Genomic DNA, 18,875 nt, shown 5'->3' with positions numbered 1-18,875 from the left:
GGCAGGAACAATTGCGCGGGCCAAGGTCTAATTGCTGCAGAGCCATAGGGTGCCAGGTGACTCCTCAGGAGGCTCCATCCCCTGATCCATAGACCCTCTCCAGGTCCCCTTCCCAGGTGTGAACACTGAGTGCTTCCCCAGACGCAAGAGTGTGGAGCCCGGACCTTGGGAACACTGGGACAGTGTAGACCTTTGCCCGTGGGAGCTGCAGCAGCTGGGGCACTGAGGGAGTGAGGGCACTGCCTCCTCGGCCTAGCCAGTGTCTTTCCTGCTGAAGGAGACAGAAACCACACATCCAGAGGAAGAACCAAAAAGCCAGGGGGGGGAAAAAAAAAGAGAGGGAGAAGAGGCTTTCTGCTTGCAAATCGTGTGAATCCTGCCTACTAACTGAAAGTCCGCAACACAATGATTTAACTTGCCAAACTGGTCTTAGGTCAAGCCAACCCTCTGGGGGTGGACCCATCAGAAGCAGTCCCCCAACTGAGATAGAAAAAAGAAACTCTAAACAGCACACAACAGTCTCCCCCTATAGATAAAGGAAGCAACATTCCTAGACTGTTCCACAGCCTAAGAACAGAGTACAAGACGTGCTGTTAACTAGACTAAAGCTGTGAGAAAAGATCTAACGATAGAGCCAGATGGGAAGGGCTCAGCGGAAAAATATGGGGAGCACAAAAAACCAAACGGAAACCTCGCCCCCAAAGAGAAATACCAACTCTCCTCCAATTGGCACAAGCCAGTTTCAGAATACCAACATGTTACCAGAAGAATTTCAGTCTTGGGTTATAAATAAGCTGAATGATATACAAGAAAAAATTGATATCCACCGCAAAGAAACCGCAAAAAAATTCCAGGATTTGGAAGAAAAATTCACTAAAGAAATAGACGTATTGAAAAAAAACCAAACTGAACTCCTAGAAATGAGGGATTTATTCAGGGAGCTACAAAACACAGTGGAAAGTCTCAAGAACAGGGTAGATCAAATAGAAGACAGAATCTCAGAAATCGAAGATAACTCTTTCCAATTAAATAAGACAGTCACAGAGATAGAGCAAAGAAATAAGAAAAAAGACCAGAGTCTTCAAGAAATGTGGGATTATGTGAAGAAACCTAACGTGAGAGTTATAGGCATCCCTGAAGGTGAAGAAGATAATAAGCAAGGGCTGGATAAACTATTTGAAGACATAATAGAAGAAAATTTCCCAGGCCTTGCTAAAACTTTAGATATACAGGTTCAAGAAGCTCAAAGAACCCCTGGTAGATTCATAGCAAATAGGAAAACACCACGCCACGTAGTCGTCAGACTGACCAAAATATCCACTAAAGAGACCCTTCTTCGAGCTGTAAGGAGAAAGAAACAAGTAACATACAAAGGGAGGCCCATTAGAATTACGCCAGATTTCTCAACTGAAACTTTACAAGCAAGAAGAAGTTGGGGCCCCATTCTCACTCTTCTGAAACAGAATAATGCCCAGCCTAGAATCTTGTACCCAGCTAAGCTAAGCTTTCTATATGAAGGAGAAATTAAGACATTCTCGGATAAACAAAGACTGAGGGAATTCACCAAGACAAGACCACCCCTCCAAGAAGTACTCAAAAGAGAGTTAAACATGGATCATCACAACAAAGACCCACGAATGTAAAACCACCCAAGAGCTAAAGATCAAATTCTAGCCACCACAATGGCTCAAGAGAGAAAACATAGCAATGAAGTTCTACCCAATAAGATAAACAGAAATCTATCCCAATTATCAGTTCTCTCACTAAATGTCAATGGCCTGAATTCCCCACTCAAGAGACATAGACTGGGCCAATGGATAAAAAAACACAAACCAAGTGTCTGCTGCCTTCAGGAAACTCACTTAACCGGCAAAGATGCATTTAGACTGAAAATAAAAGGATGGAACCTGATATTTCAAGCAAATGGTAGCCAAAAGAAAGCTGGTGTGGCAGTTTTAATTTCCAATAACTTAGTCTTCAAACCAACAAAAGTAATAAAAGACAAAGACGGTTACTACATACTGGTGAAAGGCACAATTCAACAAGAAGACATAACCATACTTAATATATATGCACCCAATCTAGGTGCACCCAGATTCATAAAGCAAATCCTACTCGATCTAAACCAAATCATAGACAACAACACTTTAATAGTTGGAGATTTTAATACCCCACTGACAGCACAGGACAGATCTTCCAAGCAGAAAATAAGCAAAGACATAGTAGACTTAAACAGAATGCTAGAACAAATGGGCCTGACTGACATCTACAGGACATTCTACCCGAAAACCACTGAATATACATTCTTCTCATCAGCTCACGGGACATTCTCTAAGATTGACCATATCCTAGGTCATAAAGCAAGTCTTAAAAAAATTAAAAAAATAGAAATCATACCCTGCATCTTCTCAGATCACAATGGAATAAAAATAATAATGAACCTTAACAGGAACTCTCATTCCTACTCAAAGTCATGGAAGCTAAACAACCTTCTCCTGAATAACAATTTTGTAAAGGAAGAAATTAAGTCAGAAATCAAAACATTCTTTGAATTAAATGACAAAGGTGACACAACTTATCAAAATCTATGGGATGCAGCTAAAGCAGTCCTGAGAGGAAAATTCATTTCCATAAATGCCTATTTCAAAAAGACAGACAATTTACAACTAGACAACTTAATGAATAGACTCAAAGAGCTGGAGAAAGAAGAACAGACTGACCCCAAACCCAGCAGAAGGCGAGAAATTATTAAGATCAAATCAGAATTAAATGAAAAAGACAACAAAAATACTATAAGGGAAATTAATAAAACAAAAAGTTGGTTCTTTGAAAAGATAAATAAAATAGACACACCACTGGCTAGACTAACCAAGAGCAGAAAAGAAAAATCTTTAATAACTTCCATCAGGAACATGAAAGGAGAAATCACAACCGAAGCCACAGAGATACGTGACATTATCTATGAATATTACAAAAATCTTTATGCACACAAATTGGAGAATGAGGAGGAAATGGACAAATTTTTAGAATCACACAGCCTTCCCAAGCTCAATCAGGAAGAAATAGAATTCCTGAATAGACCAATATCAACAACTGAAATTGAAACAGCAATAAAAAACCTTCCCAAAAAGAAAAGCCCTGGTCCAGATGGGTTCACACCTGAATTTTACCATACATACAAAGATGAACTGGTGCCCATCCTACATAAACTATTCTTCAATATTGAGAAGGATGGAATTCTCCCCAACACATTCTACCAAGCCAATATAACATTAATACCAAAACCAGGAAAGGATGCAACAAAAAAAGAAAACTACAGACCAATTTCTCTCATGAACGTAGACGCAAAAATTCTCAATAAAATCCTAGCAAATCGTATCCAAGTGCTGATTAAAAAAATAATTCATCATGACCAAGTAGGCTTCATCCCAGAGATGCAGGGGTGGTTTAACATACGAAAATCTATAAATGTAATTAACCACGTAAATAGAAGCAAAAATAAAGACCATATGATCCTCTCAATAGATGCAGAAAAAGCATTTGACAAAATTCAACACCCTTTTATGATAAAAACACTTAACAACATAGGCATAAATGGGACCTACCTAAAAATAATACAAGCCATATATGACAAACCCACAGCCAACATCATACTGAATGGGGAAAAACTGAAAGCATTCCCACTCAGAACTGGAACCAGACAAGGCTGCCCACTGTCCCCATTACTTTTCAACATAGTATTGGAAGTCCTTGCGAGAGCTATCAGACAAGAGAGCAGAATCAAAGGTGTCCAAATAGGGACAGAAGAGATCAAACTCTCACTCTTTGCTGATGACATGATGTTGTATCTGGAAAACCCCAAGGACTCAACCAAGAGACTCCTGGAATTAATTAACGAATTCAGTAATGTCTCAGGTTACAAAGTCAATACACACAAATCAGAGGCATTCATATATGCCAATACCATTCAATCGGAGAACCAAATTAAGGACTCAATACCTTTCAAAATAGCAACAAAGAAAATAAAATATCTAGGAATATATTTAACTAAAGAGGTAAAGGACCTCTATAAAGAGAACTATGAAACGCTAAGGAAGGAAATTGCAGAACACGTAAATAAGTGGAAATCCATACCATGCTCATGGATTGGAAGAATTAACATCGTTAAAATGTCTATACTACCCAAAGTAATCTATAGATTCAATGCAATTCCTATTAAAATACCAACATCATTTTTCACAGATTTAGAAAAAATAATTATACACTTTGTATGGAATCAGAGAAGACCCCGTATAGCAAAAGCAATCTTAAGCAATAAAAACAAAATGGGAGGTATTGATTTGCCAGACTTCAAACTATACTACAAAGCTGTGGTTCTTAAAACTGCTTGGTATTGGCACAAGGGCAGGGACACAGACCAGTGGAACAGAACAGAAAACCCAAATATAAAACCATCCTCATATAACTATCTAATCTTTGACAAAATAGACAAAAACATACTCTGGGGACAAGAGTCCCTATTCAATAAATGGTGCTGGGAAAACTGGATAGCCACATGTAGAAGACTGAAACAGGACCCACAGATTTCACCTCTCACAAAAATCAAATCACGGTGGATAACAGATTTAAACCTTAAATGGGAAACAATTAGAATTCTAGAAGAAAATGTAGGAAAGACTCTTACAGACATTGGTCTAGGCAAAGAATTTATGAAGAAAACCGCTAAGGCAATCGCAGCAACAACAAAAATAAACGACTGGGACCTGATTAAATTAAAAAGCTTCTGCACAGCCAAAGAAACAGTCATGAAAATAAACAGACAGCCTACAGAATGGGAAAAAATTTTCGCATACTACACATCAGATAAAAGACTGATAACAAGAATCTATTTAGAACTCAGGAAAATCAGCAGGAAAAAATCAAACAATCCTATCAAAAAATGGGCAAAGGACATGAATAGAAATTTTTCAAAAGAAGACATAAGAATGGCCAAAAAACATATCAAAAAATGCTCAACATCCCTAATCATCAGGGAAATGCAAATCAAAACCACAATGAGATACCACTTAACTCCGGTGAGAATGGCCTTTATCAAAAAATCCCAAAACAACACATGTTGGCGTGGATGCGGAGAGACAGGAACACTCATACACTGCTGGTGGGAATGCAAACTAGTGCAACCCCTATGGAAAGCAATATGGAGATACCTTCAACAGATTCAAGTAGACCTACCATTTGATCCAGCAATCCCATTATTGGGCATATACCCAGAAGAACAAAAGTCATTCTTTAACAAAGACACCTGTACCCGAATGTTTATAGCAGCACAATTTACAATTGCAAGGATGTGGAAACAACCCAAGTGCCCATCAATCCACGAATGGATTAGTAAACTGTGGTATATGTATACCATGGAGTACTACTCAGCTATAAGAAATAACAATGATACGACATCTCTTTGGTTCTCCTGGAGAGAGCTGGAACCCATTATACTAAGTGAAGTATCCAAAGAATGGAAAAACAAGCATCACATGTACTCACCAGAAAACTGGTTTCCCTGATCATCACCTAAATGTACATCAGGGAAGGATACCAATTGGATATCAGACTGGGATGGGGGGTGGGGGGAGGGGATGGGTGTATGCCTACATGATGAGTGCGTTGCACACCCTCTGGGGAATGGTCATGCTTGAAGGTGCAGACCTGGGGAGGTGGGGGGGGGAGGGGATGGAGGTATGACTACATGATGAGTGCCAGGTGCACTGTCTGGAGAATGAGAACGGACGCGCTTGGGACTCTGACTCGGGGGGATGGGTGGGACATGGAAAATGTATATAACCTAAACTTATGTACCCCCATGATGAGCTGAAATAAAAAAAATATATATAAAAAAAAAAAAAAAAAAAAAAGAATACCTATATATCATTCTATATAGGATTTATAAATGGTAATATTGTGATGAATTATAATTTTGTTTGAAAATAAAATAATTTTTTGACTTTTATATACTTTTAGCCTAGCTAATTCTAATGTAAATAGTAAGATATACCAACAGAAAAGTGTATTTACTTTTTTGTGGAATAAACACATGTGTAAGAAAATCACTATCATATACGTATATGAATTTACAAAGAAACCAAAATTTCCCACAGGAGATTATGTTAGGAGTTGAGCATGAGCCTTTAAATATATCAAAAACAAAAACAAAAGTAACAGCTATAAAATGAATCATGTAGATAACTGTTCTGTTTAAGACTAAGCAGGCCAGAAAGAAAAGGGGGTTGGGGGAAAATCTTCCTGAGAGCAATTATCAAACAACTGCTCTTGACTCAAACTGCAAAATAAGTTTACGATTCTAGAATAACAAATAGTTTTCATTTTGAACATAGTTGATAGAAGGCTGATTTCAACACAAAATGTCTGGTCCTCACACTTAGAAAATGACTGATCTGTAGCCATGGTAACAAATAGCCACCCCCAAGTAGTTTTAAATCTAGTCAATCCATCAGTGACCACTGGCCTCATTCACCAATCAGTATCAGCCACTTGCTTCTGAGAGACAGCCAGTCAGACACAAACTCATTCCAATAAACATGCCTGGGAGTGCCCAGCACTCAACCACTGTGTCACTCAAATAACCGTGCTAGTACAGATGATGTCAACCCACGTATTCCTCTGAAAGGCTGCCAGTCCTTCAATGCCACTCTTCCCAAAACCCTGTGTAAGATCAGCAACTGCTCTGTCGGAAGAAACTGCCTCACCAGCATAGCTCTCTTACTAGAGAAAGCAATAAATTCCAACTTCATCTTCTTATTTCAGATATTGAAGGCTCACCATTCTTTGGAAAGAATTGTTAAGTCCATTAAAATTACCTCACTTATAGTTTACTTTTCTTAATAAACACAAATGAAGTTTGCAATTCCTTTGATCTGTCTTACCATATGTAAAACAATCATCATTACAGTAAAAGAGTAAATACTGAGTAAACACATTATTGGGCTTTTCTCCCTAAATGAAAACAAATAAATATACAGAATATAGCTTATTAAAGTGTACGTAAGAATTCAAAAATGCATAACCGCTAGGTAAAGTTGTCACAATGAACCCATGTCACACTTTTAAATGAGATTTAGTCTAATGATTAAAACAATACCCACAGGGTAAACTCCATACACTCAGTTAATACAAGTGTATGGAGTAGGTCCTTATGACATTACATGCTAGGCTGTTTTCCAGACACAGGGGTATGGCAGTGAACACGCAAAAGTCCTATCATGAGAGTGAAGGAAACACACAATGACAGTAAACAGAAAAGCTGGGCAAACTGCATCATATGTTAGAGGAGAAAAGGTAAAGCAGGATAATGAAATGTTTATGTGTCGGAGAAGAGGCATGGTGGAAATGTTAGCATGTCTAGAAAAAGCCTTGCTGAGAAAACAGTTGTTAAGGAAAGAACTGAAGAAATAGACAAAAGGAGGCCAGAAAGATTTCTGAGGAAAACCATTTAAAATAGACAGAACTGCCAAGTACAGAGGTGTGCCTGTAGAGTTTAAGGAATAGTGAGAAGTTCAATGAGGCAGTAGCAGAGCTAAAGGGATTTAAAAAAATGGAAAATTAAGGCAGAGGGACTAAAGATCAGATCACGTGCTTCCTTTTAGGTATTAAGAAGAATGGTGACATATACTCTGACTGAAATGGGAGGCAATTGGGATGTTCTGAGCAGAGCAATGACATCCTCTGACTTGTTTTAATATGAGCACTGGGTTAAGCATTGATGGAAAGAGGACTAGAAAAAAAAGACCATTTAGGAGTGCGTTACACTCATCTAGACAGCAGATGGTGGTGGCTTAGACATTGGTGGTGGCTTCACCAATCTGTGAATGGTTTCTGCATCTATTTTGAAGGAAGACCTGACAAGATTTGCTGACAGATTTGGTATGAGATGTCAGAGACAGAGAGGGAGAAAAAAAGAGAGAATGAGAGAGAGAGAGATGTCAAGGATTATCCCAAGGTTTTTGCCAGACTAACTGAAAGGGTTCCCATTAACTCCGGTAGGAAAGACTCCATGATGAGGGTGAGGTATAAGAAAGAACATCAATAGCTCAATTTTGGACCTCGTAAGCTGTGATACCTAATAGCTAACCAAAGAGGGAGGTCAAGTAGGCAGTTTTGTCTATAGGTCTGGAATTAAGAAAATCATTAGCACACACAAGGTAGTAAAAGTCATGAGAAAGAAGCCTGAGGACTGAGCCCTGGGACACTTCAATGTGCGAAAGGTGGGGTGTGAGGATGAACACACAAAACAGACTAAGATGGATGAACTAGAAAAGAAGGAGGAAAAACCAGGTGAGTGAGTGATATACTGAAAGTCAAGGGTAAAAGGGATTATGGAGGAGAGAGTTTTTCACTGGAGAAAAGATTGCTGACAGAGTGAGTAAAATGAGGTCTCAGAAATTATATCTAGATTTATTAAAGTGAAAATCAGTGGGAACTTTGAGAAAACCAATTTTGCACTAGAGGTGGGAGTGAAAATTGCTGGAATGAGTTCAAGAGTGAATGGCAAAGAAATTCAAGTCCATGTGCAGACACTAGGCAGTTTTTTCAAGGCCATCATACCTAAGTGGCATGATCATGGACACTCTAATGTTCTTCTTGTTTAGCTATATATTTCAATCACTATAAAATAATTATATAGTATATTTTCACACTTTAAATGTTTCCAAATTGTATACATATGGCATTTTAAAAAACGCCAGACCAAGGTATTAAAGAATAAATTCACAAAAATTATAGAATTACAAGATCCTATGAACATTTCTAGATCATATAAGCTGATTTTTGCTTATGCTTTTGCCCATACTTATAAAAAAGACCACAGAAACACCAAAACATTCAAAAGTAGTATTTTTGCCTTTAGAAACATCATCCAATTGCAGGATATTTTATACTCATCAAATATAGAAAGCAATCACTCATACTAAAATACTGATTCAAGGACAGGAATAAAAGGGGTAAATGCACAAAATAATCTCATTTTTAAACTGAATGTTTGTAACATATAAAGTCACTGTAGAAAATACGGTATGATGCATACTGACGTATATTTAAAAGGAAGGTTAATGCCATGAATTCAGGCTATCTTTACAAAGAAGATTCACCACATTAGCAGCAACTTGGTGTTGGCACGGGGGTCAGCAAATTAGTGTCTTGGGGCCAAGTCAAGCCCGCTGCCTGTTTTCATAAGTAAAGTTTAATTGGGACACCACCATGTCTATTTATTTACTGTCTATCACAGTTTGTGGACTACAATGAACAGAGGCCCTGTGGTTCACAAAGCCTAAATCATTTACTATCTGGCTTTCTACAGAATGAGGTGGCCAATACCTGGTTAGTAGATTAAAGATCCTTTGATGTATTTTAGTAAGTTTTACCCAAAATATGAAAATGTTTATATGGGATATGGATATGCAATCCCTTGGCAATATCTGGATTAATGTGAGGATCCAGCAGGTGAGCACTCATGCATTGAGAACAAAACCCCAACAAATCAATAATTAGCAATTCTGTTGGGAACAAGGTAGAGCTGCAGTGTAGCATGCAGCATCCTTTTGAACCTCAGCAGATATTACAAGAATTCTAACATAATTTGCTTAAGATGTGTCATCAAACTATATGCTTTAAATATCCATCAATTGTGAAGTAATCAGTACACTACAGATCTAACTTTGTTGTTTAAATGGTTGCATATGACATTATTATATGGACATGACAATGTAACTATTTCCTTCTTGATTGGTATGTAGACTACCTCGAAGTTTTTGAGATGATGATGTTACAGTAACTATCTTTAACATGCATATACATGTATGCACGTAACACACTTGTATAAATATTCTGAACACACATATATTATAGATCTTTGACATACATAGGCTATCTATTTTATGAATATATTGGCTTCTTGTATGTTATATACAATATAGAATAAATGTCCTTAACTCGTATGTGTTTACATGTGTTTCTACAAGTCATGTTTTCCTGCAGCATCTAGTCCCAGATCCTAAGTTCCTGGTAGGCCAAAGGAGTGACATATTTGAAGTGTTGATACATGCTACTAAATTACACTTCAAAAAGGATTTGTCAATTTTATTTACCAACAGTGTATCAAAATGCATTTTCCTCACATTTGCCAACACTGCTAATCTTTTAATAAAATGCCAGTATCATTGGAAAATATGTTACATCATTAATGCACATTTTTCTGATCACCGAGCAAGGCTGAATATACCTACAGAAAGCATAAAATTTCTTAATCATGAATATTAGTCCAATTAGAATTAATTGTATAGCACAATAAAATTATCTACTGTTAAATATTGCTACAGGCTTACCTATCACACACTTCATTCTCCATCCTAGGAAATTGCCAACTGTCAGTTTTTCTACTCTTTCTTTCTTGAAGTAATGCGTCATCGTCACTGTCATCACCAGCACCATCACATAGGTTTTCTGATGCTGCCATTTTATTGCTTTTGTGCTTCTCCTTTTCTTCAACCTTTAATGAAAGCTTGATAGTACGAATAATTGTTATTACCTTATCAATAAAAATAACTTTTTCTCTTTTCATTGATTTTATCCCTTGACTCACCTTAACTGTCATATTTTTAATCATTAAATATTTTGTGCTTACTTGAATATTATTGTACATAATTACCATATAATTATAATTATTATGGTATTATTGAAATTTTTATAAAGTCTACTTCATTTCTGTTTGAGTGAATGAAACAGAATTTTCCCAAATTTCTAAAAGGGCCCTTCTTAATTTTTTGCTGTTATTCACATCCACTCTTCTCTGGATAATAGGAATTTCCACCCCCATTTGACTGGCAGAGACAGAAAGAAAAAGACAAAGACATAAATCACGTCTTCTTCTGTCTTATCACCTGGATTTTACGTTAAATGGCCAGATTTAGAGGATGCAATATTGTAAGGCTTCAGGAACAGAGAGAAAGCTTTCCCTTTTCTGCACCAAGTTAATCTTTTGACGCTGCCGTTTATCATTCTTTTTTCATTTGGATAGAGAAATATCAAAAGACGAAGATACACACAAATGTATATGAACCAAGTTTGTCACCACACAAGGAGCAGAGTGCAAGTGCTCAGTTGCTGGTGTGGAGTCCTGAAAAATGAGATGCTTCCCAAATTTCACATTCAGTAGCCATACAATTTTACAGTTGGAGGATGTACAGTATAAAGTAATTATCTATTTTAGCTCCTTCACCTACTGATAACTGGAGTAAAACCGAGAAAGATTAAATGATTCATTCAAAGCTCCTAAAGTGGCATTACCTAGCAATTTCTGACAAAAAAAGAAAAAGAGATAGTGGAATTGCATCATGCTGAATCAGGTAAATTACGAGATTAAACTAGTCAAAAACTAGTCAGATAAATTAACTGTCTGACTTTGGCAAAATAACTAAATGCCTTAATTGGGGGGCAGGCCTCATCTACATCGACATTTAAAAAAGAGTATCTCTAGATTTTTGTGTAGCTTTAAAACTCAACGTACAGAACTCACCTTTCCATTTTGGAGTCAAATACTGTATTTTTGGCTGGGGATTTTTCTACTCATATGATCAAATCATACTTGTCAAATCTTATACCATATTTGCAACATAATGTAAATTCTGATTTCACAAACATTTGAGAGTGGCGATTTTAAAAGCTATGTGGAACTATATATGTTTCTGGTCAATAATATTTAAAGTGGTTATGATGGAATTTTAAGTTCCAACAGTTTGAATCAAATAGATGAATCTTGCACACATAAAAGCACATTAAACAGATTCACTTGGCTGGGCATATTTGTTGCAAATCTCAAGGTTAGACACATATTTATCTCTTCTCAGTCACTGCTTCCTTCCCACTGTATTTTCATTTTATTGTTCAAATCAATGCAATTCATCTTTAAGTCACTAGGGGGTGAAAAAATCCTAGACCTTACTACATACTTTTATTAACTTATTTTACATTTATTCTTGTTGAGATGATATGGCATATGAATGAATTAGCTTCCCAGTCCTTAGGCCACTTGGAAGACTGGAGATGGAGAAACAGGTTGATTAAGGAATAATGATTATGAAAAAAATATTCTGAACTCCTATCATTTACATAACAGATAAAATCTATTTCTATATACAATTATATCTTTAGATAACTCCATCTTACCCATGAACTTTTATAAGTAGAAAATCAGAATGGATCAGGCAATTGATGAAGAGAAAGTAGAAAGGGTAGCACTTAAGTACTTTTTCTAAAGATTGCTAACTGGGGAGTGTCACACTTTTAATTATTAGGATCCAAAATCAACACACCAATTAGAAAGAAAAGGAATTTCTTAAATGTTAATTCAAATGATATACCATAAGATGATAATGTCACGAATCTAGATGGACAATCTGCTTAAGACTAGTTCTAATATAGTCTTGTTAGAAGAGAAGTTTCAGAGACAGGGCTGAGATCACATGTGGGGACTTGCAAAGTGGGAGCAGATGTTACAGTAAATAACCCTTAGACAGGAGCTGACTAGAGGGGCTGTTAACCATAGGCAAGAACCAGCTTCAGCTGGCTTGTCATTATGATTTCTGTCATTTTACATGAACTTAGGCCAATTATTACTGGAGTTTTACAATTGCTCCACCCTTGAAATCACCATGATGGCTCAAAGACAGCCATATACAGTATTAAAATGAGAGCAAACCCAATTTTAGGAATTACTACTCAAATTCATAGCAAAAGTCAGCCCCTTACTCATAAATACTCCTCCCCTCAATTAATAAGACTTCAGAACACCAAAAACCTCTTCCTCCTGATGCAGATGCTCTTTTCAAAGCCTGCCCACTCTCTTACTCTTGAGAGAGTGCACTGTTGCTTTCAATCATTCAATATAAAGCTTCCTGCTTGACTTTCATGGTCCATCCTAAAATTCTTTTCCTGATTAACACCAAGAACTTGGAAAAAACCTCCATTCAGAGGCCACTAACAGTCTAAAGTCTCCTAATGACAGTGAATTTAAAAATATAATAACATTTCATGATTTCCCACATTAAAACAAGTTAGAAAGTTGTTTGTACCCTAACACCAAAGGACCCCTTCTTAAAAGATATGAGTCCCTTAACAGACAGTACAGATGACTTTATGACCCTATTCTCACCCTGGACATAGATGATGAAGTCAATTAGAGACCACAAGGCAGAAGAAATCTTTAACCGTGCCATTAATGATTGATAACATAAAACTGAAAATTCTGAACCACTGGCAATGGTTACTCCTTTGACATGAATACAACTCAGTGGTCATCACTCTTAAATTACTCATAATTTCTATTGCTTATAATTCAATATTTGATGTCACCCTCTTTATCATGTAAGGAAGTTGTAAAAATGGAAGAGTAAACAAAATTTGGAAAAACATATGCCTCAACTCCAAGGTAAACATCAGCTATAAGTTACTAGAGATTGTAAGAATATTTTCAGTTGCATAACTACTTTAAATGGGGGTAGGTAAACTCATAACTAATGAGCGCATAGCACACTGTATGGGGGATGGGCACACTTGTAGCTCTGGCTTGGGCAATGCAAAGGCATTACACATAACCAAAATGTTTGTAGACCTATAATATTCTGAAATTTTTTTGAAAAATGAAAATAAATAAATAAATTGGAAAAATAAAAATATAAATAAATAAAATTATAAAATAGTAAATGATTATTTACTCTAACAGGTTAGTGCAAAATGATGTTATTAAAATGAAGAAAATTATGTTAAACCAGAAATTTAAATTTAAATCTTTACATACCGGTGGCTGGTTATTTTCACTTCCTTCATGACTCTCTTGCTCATTCTCTGATGTCACTTCTAGGTCTTCTTCTGCTAAAAAATCCATACATTGAATTAAATTGGATTAGTTAGAAGAGTGAGGTAAAAGACAGTCTTTATAGAAATAGATAGAAAATAAAATTTTCATTGTATAAATTTAGAGTTTAAATGAAGCTAAATCTATGATGAAATACTTACTTCTTTAAGAAATATTTCTAATTAAAAAAAGAAAAAAAACCCAAGCTTCAAGAAACCACTTGGGGAGACACCTGGTCCAAGGCATACAACATCTCAAAGATTCACTCACAAATTCTATTAACTATTAGCTATGTCTGTTAACTGAAGAGGAAAGTGGCCATAGATCTGTGTGAACATGCTGATTGATGAGGGGAAAAGGGATCATTAATCAGCGGAGAAAGTCATGACGCTGAGAGGGTAACCATCAAAACTGATGGGAGAATGCTACAGCATATCTGTAACACAACCCAGCAGAATTATTTGTACCATTATACTATAATTAGTTATCATGTTCTTCAATTTGTCCCATGATTTAGAAGTACTCAGCTGCAATGCAGTTGAGAGCATAATTCATCTTTCATCGGAAAAACTATTCTGAACTGATCAGCTTGGATTCATTTGTAGAATGCTAGTTAATGAAAATATTCACCTTTTTCATTAGTTATATGGGCTATTGGTATGCCTACATTTCTTGTATCCTCTGGGTTAGTCATCTTAAACTTTCTTGATACACACACATACAAAAAGCCTTAACACCACATCTAAGAAACAATGTATAATAAATTTTCTATATTGAAATAACAATTTTAGTATTCAAGGATGAACTCTGTAATTTTTTTTCTTTTTAAAATTAGTTGGGTTACCAATTAGTCTTTAAAAGACTTTTATGAAACAATTACCTTACCAAAAATTTAGCTATCTTAAAAAAGCGGCTGATGCTTCTATATTCAAATTAATCTCATTTGATTAACTAATATTAATGCAACATGTATATTTGCTGTCTGACAGCTATGGGGAGGAAAAATAAATTACTATTGTTCACCCCAATTCTAGCACTCCCTCCTGCTTCTACTAACCTTTAAAGTAGCAAGAATCTAAGCTTCTGTTTGAGTGTAAATATAATGAAGTCATCTGAAGTGCTCCCAAGTTTCCTCATCAACTCCAAAATCACCTTCCTAACTTCTTTCATTCCTCCCTCCTTCACCCCTCACAATCTTTCTTCCTTTACAGCAGTCATGTAGAGATCTGTGCCCCTTATTCTCCTCCTTCAACATCTTTGATTTATTATTCCCACCACATCTTTCCTCTTCATTTAGCAGTAGTACCTCACATCTCTAATTTCTCCTTCCTCATCACTTGGCTCCTTCCCCTCTGGCTACAAACATGCTCAGAAATGATAACAAAATAATGTTTTCCCCTGATCCTGTAACTTCTTAAACTGTTATCCAATGGCTCTTCTTCCAGATTTCTCTAAAAAGAAGTCTATACCCAAGGCCCACCAGCAGGAGCATCAGCTGAGAAGTTACTAGAAATGCAGAATCCCAGAGCTGCTGACTCAGAATGTGCATTTTTAACACAGCTGATTGATGAAAGTTTGAGACGCTCTGGTCTACACTGAGTGTACTTCCACATTCCTCTACCTGAACTGACCCTTTTGGAATCTAGCCTCATGTTCCTCCCTATCATGTCCCCACAAATGAAATTGTATTACAAGTCATAATGTTTCTAATGGGCTGCTTATCAGCCTCTATCTTCCCTCATCTCTCAATAACTGACCCTATTCTCTTCTTCTCTCCAAAGTTTTTATCTTGAGCAGTACTAATTCTACCCTATGAAGTAAGAACATTTCAAACCACATTAAATTATGCATGTGTACAGCTGACCACATATGCTTCTATTCCTCTATGGTATAGAAAAGATAGTGCTGCAGGCTTAGGTGCCTCAATCCTTAGTGCCTTCCCAACAGTGAGGGAGATAAGAAGAGTGAGAAATGTTTGCTATACTTCTCTGACACACTCTGGTATTGGAAGCTCACTTTATATGCTTCCCACATTTCAAACACTCTGCTCTTCCTTTTTCTGAAGAATTATTTTATTTGACCACCCTCCATTACATATGCCTGCTTCTTGATGCTTGATGATATTCTTTGGATTTTAGAATGTATCAGTGTACATGTTTTTAAATAAACAGTCTGTTAAATTATTTTCTTTTAATAAAATATGGTTCTTACCTTCTACTTGTCCATTTATGGTGTATTCTTGTTTGTGAACTGCAGCCCACCGTAAATCACCACCATACTTCTGTGGGAGATTCGTGGAGACATTCTGTTAAAATTAATATCAATAATAAGTTTCAATTAAAAAATAAAAATAATGAATTCCATCAAAATTTTCCAATCATATTCTTAAAACTACCTGAATTTCCTATTGTAAAGGCAATTAGACTTAAAAATAAGAGAAGTATGTATTGAAAAACCAAAACATTTGTACAGGGAACTTCACAAATGTTATCCAGCTCAAGGTTACCTTTTATCTATTTCTGGCTATTGACTCTGAAAACCAAGAATGGAGGAAAAAGGCAATATAGTCACAGACAAAATATTAATGGGTATGCACATTTCAACAAGGAAGTAACTTCAAAATACCTGATTGTACTTTACAATCCCCACCAAAAATAAGAAGAGTATTTAATATATATACATACATACAATACACCTACTATAATAATTACATAATTAAATATTTAGAATAATTTTAACCTTCGAAATGTTTAGTGTTAAAATAAGATACTTAGCATGATAACAAACATCAGAGTATGTCAAGTTCAGGAAGAACAGCACATTTAACAAGCTGCATCATTTTGGAAACAAGGGCTTGCAAATATCTAAATATTTTTTAATAAAGTTTTTACTGATAGTATAAACGGATGAATAAAATGATGGAGTAGTAAAAAAACATATCTTTATGTCATATTTCAATAAAACCAAGGAAATGTTACACATGTACAAGGTAAAGCAAACAAATATTAGAGATACACAAAGTAAAGTATATGTAACTCTTTCCCAATTAAAAAGAAAACTGCAAAAAAGAATAGCAAACCTTAATGAAGAGAGAATTATAAGAATATTTATTCATAAAGCATCTAAATGGTGCTGGACACTTATTTGTACATTTTTTCTATACTTAATAATAATTGAGTAGGATGGTGGTTGTCCCATTTCCTGCTTCCTGGTCATTCCAGGATGTTAAGGGTAAAATGAAGAGATGTGATCCACTCATCTCTCCATCCAGAATGTCCTCCTCCTAGACTTTCACGTAGCTTGCTCATTCCTAGTCATGTGAAAGTCGGCGATGTAAATGTCACCCTCAGAAAGATATTCTCTGACTACAGAATTCTATTCACATTTCCATCCCCATCCTAACTACAAACTACCTCAATATTTTCTAACCAGTCTCTGTTTTCCTTATATGCAGAACTTATAATGACCTATAGCTCTTTGTTGTTTACTTATTTTTCTCTTCCTACCCCTATAGCATATTCCCTCATCTTGTATATTCAGTGTCTTACTTCCCAGCATGTAGTTGGTACTCAATAACAGACATTTAATCAACGTCAAAACATGTAAAATCCCATCAGGAAGGTCTCAAGCATCAAATCACTATATTCCCACAGGACATCTCTGGTAATAGTCTGCTGGGAAACTGAACATAACCAAAATTAGGAATCCATATGCTTGCTATAACTTCCATTCTTTTCTTAGGACTACTGCCTTCTGGTTTGCAAAAAGTACCTTCAGCATTCATTAAGTTAGTGAGTATCAGTGTAATCATTTGGTCCCTCATTTGTATAAACACTCTCTCCAGTTTACAAAATGTTTTTATGTTTCTTACCACATTTGTTCATTGCGCGTACTTAAGGAATAGATGTTAGTACCATATTTATGAAGAAGGTCACTGATATCTGAATAGGATAAATCATTCATTTTTTTCAAGATTGCATGGCTACTAAGCGACAGCACCAGGACACTAACATGTCTTCTGGCTTCCACTCAGTGCTGGTACCACTGTGCAGCAGCTGTTCTATCATCAGACCCTTCCCATATCTTTCCACAGTTGTCACTTCAATGTACACTGTCATTATATTATGCTGACACTAGTACAAACATGGGTGCCACAAAAATATCCAATGGCTTCTATTTTTAAAAATGAATTCTACTTATTAAAACACCACTAAACTGAACTGTTGTTACTATAGTCCTACATATTTACTGTTCCCATACTTTTCCTTGTCTGGAAATGTTGTTTGCAGATCTATACTTAACAACCCAATTATACGAACACCTTCAAGTTGCAGATATTATCTTTTTAAGTTCCACGTTGGAAAAGACAATCGTTCAAACAGTTTCTCTCTGAGTATCATTAGGACTTTTACACACCCACATATAACATAGAATGATTCATTTGATCATAAGTTGACCTGGAATAATTCTTTTGTTGTAGAAAAACCTAAGTTGAGAACCCAAACTGATTCCTTTTCTAAGCTTTATTTTGTTCCACTATACTATAGTAGCTTCTTAAATGAATCCCACAGGTGAGAAGAATTGTACTATGCAATAACCAATTTGTTAATTGTGAGCTGAAAATACAAGAAACTAACTCTTTACAGGCATAAACAGAGGTGAGAACATAAAGTCTAAACATTTCCTTTTAGGTTCTAACATCATTTGATACTTATATTTTAAAATAACAACAACAATAGACAGTACCTCCAAATCCTGAGGTGATTCTGCATCTTCATTTTTTCCAGGCTTTAATGCAGACATCTTGTCTATAAAATGGTATTCACAGATACACTCATGAGAACATTTTTATCATACATTTTAAATACATATACAAGTCTATCACCATTCATTTTTATCTCAATAAAATAAAACTAATAGCAAAAATAATTTCAAGGTTGAACCAGTTTTAGGAAGA

The 18,875-nt window shown here is 35.9% G+C and overlaps 1 protein-coding gene and 1 long non-coding RNA gene across 2 annotated transcripts in view; both read right to left on the bottom strand.

Annotated features, from left to right (window-relative positions):
* Window positions 1-10,561, bottom strand: part of LOC123629265 (ankyrin repeat domain-containing protein 26-like) — a 53,248-nt gene extending 42,687 nt beyond the window's left edge. The window contains exon 1 of the mRNA XM_045539099.1: window positions 10,392-10,561. Coding sequence (XP_045395055.1) covers window positions 10,392-10,522 — 131 coding nt within the window. The 5' untranslated portion in view covers window positions 10,523-10,561. The remainder of the gene's footprint in view (window positions 1-10,391) is intronic.
* A 3,334-nt stretch (window positions 10,562-13,895) lies between these two features.
* LOC123629260 lies at window positions 13,896-18,706 on the bottom strand. Its single transcript, XR_006731958.1, has 3 exons — window positions 18,665-18,706; window positions 16,130-16,223; window positions 13,896-13,935 (listed from the first exon to the last, which is right to left on the bottom strand). It is a non-coding gene; the product is annotated as an uncharacterized LOC123629260 (long non-coding RNA).
* Between the last annotated feature and the right edge of the window lie 169 nt (window positions 18,707-18,875).

Source organism: Lemur catta, unplaced genomic scaffold (genome assembly GCF_020740605.2).
Source record: "Lemur catta isolate mLemCat1 unplaced genomic scaffold, mLemCat1.pri scaffold_106_ctg1, whole genome shotgun sequence".
Taxonomy (NCBI): Eukaryota; Metazoa; Chordata; class Mammalia; order Primates; family Lemuridae; genus Lemur; species Lemur catta.
The sequence above is the reverse complement of the archived record's forward strand: the minus strand, read 5'-3'. Positions and strand labels throughout refer to the sequence as shown.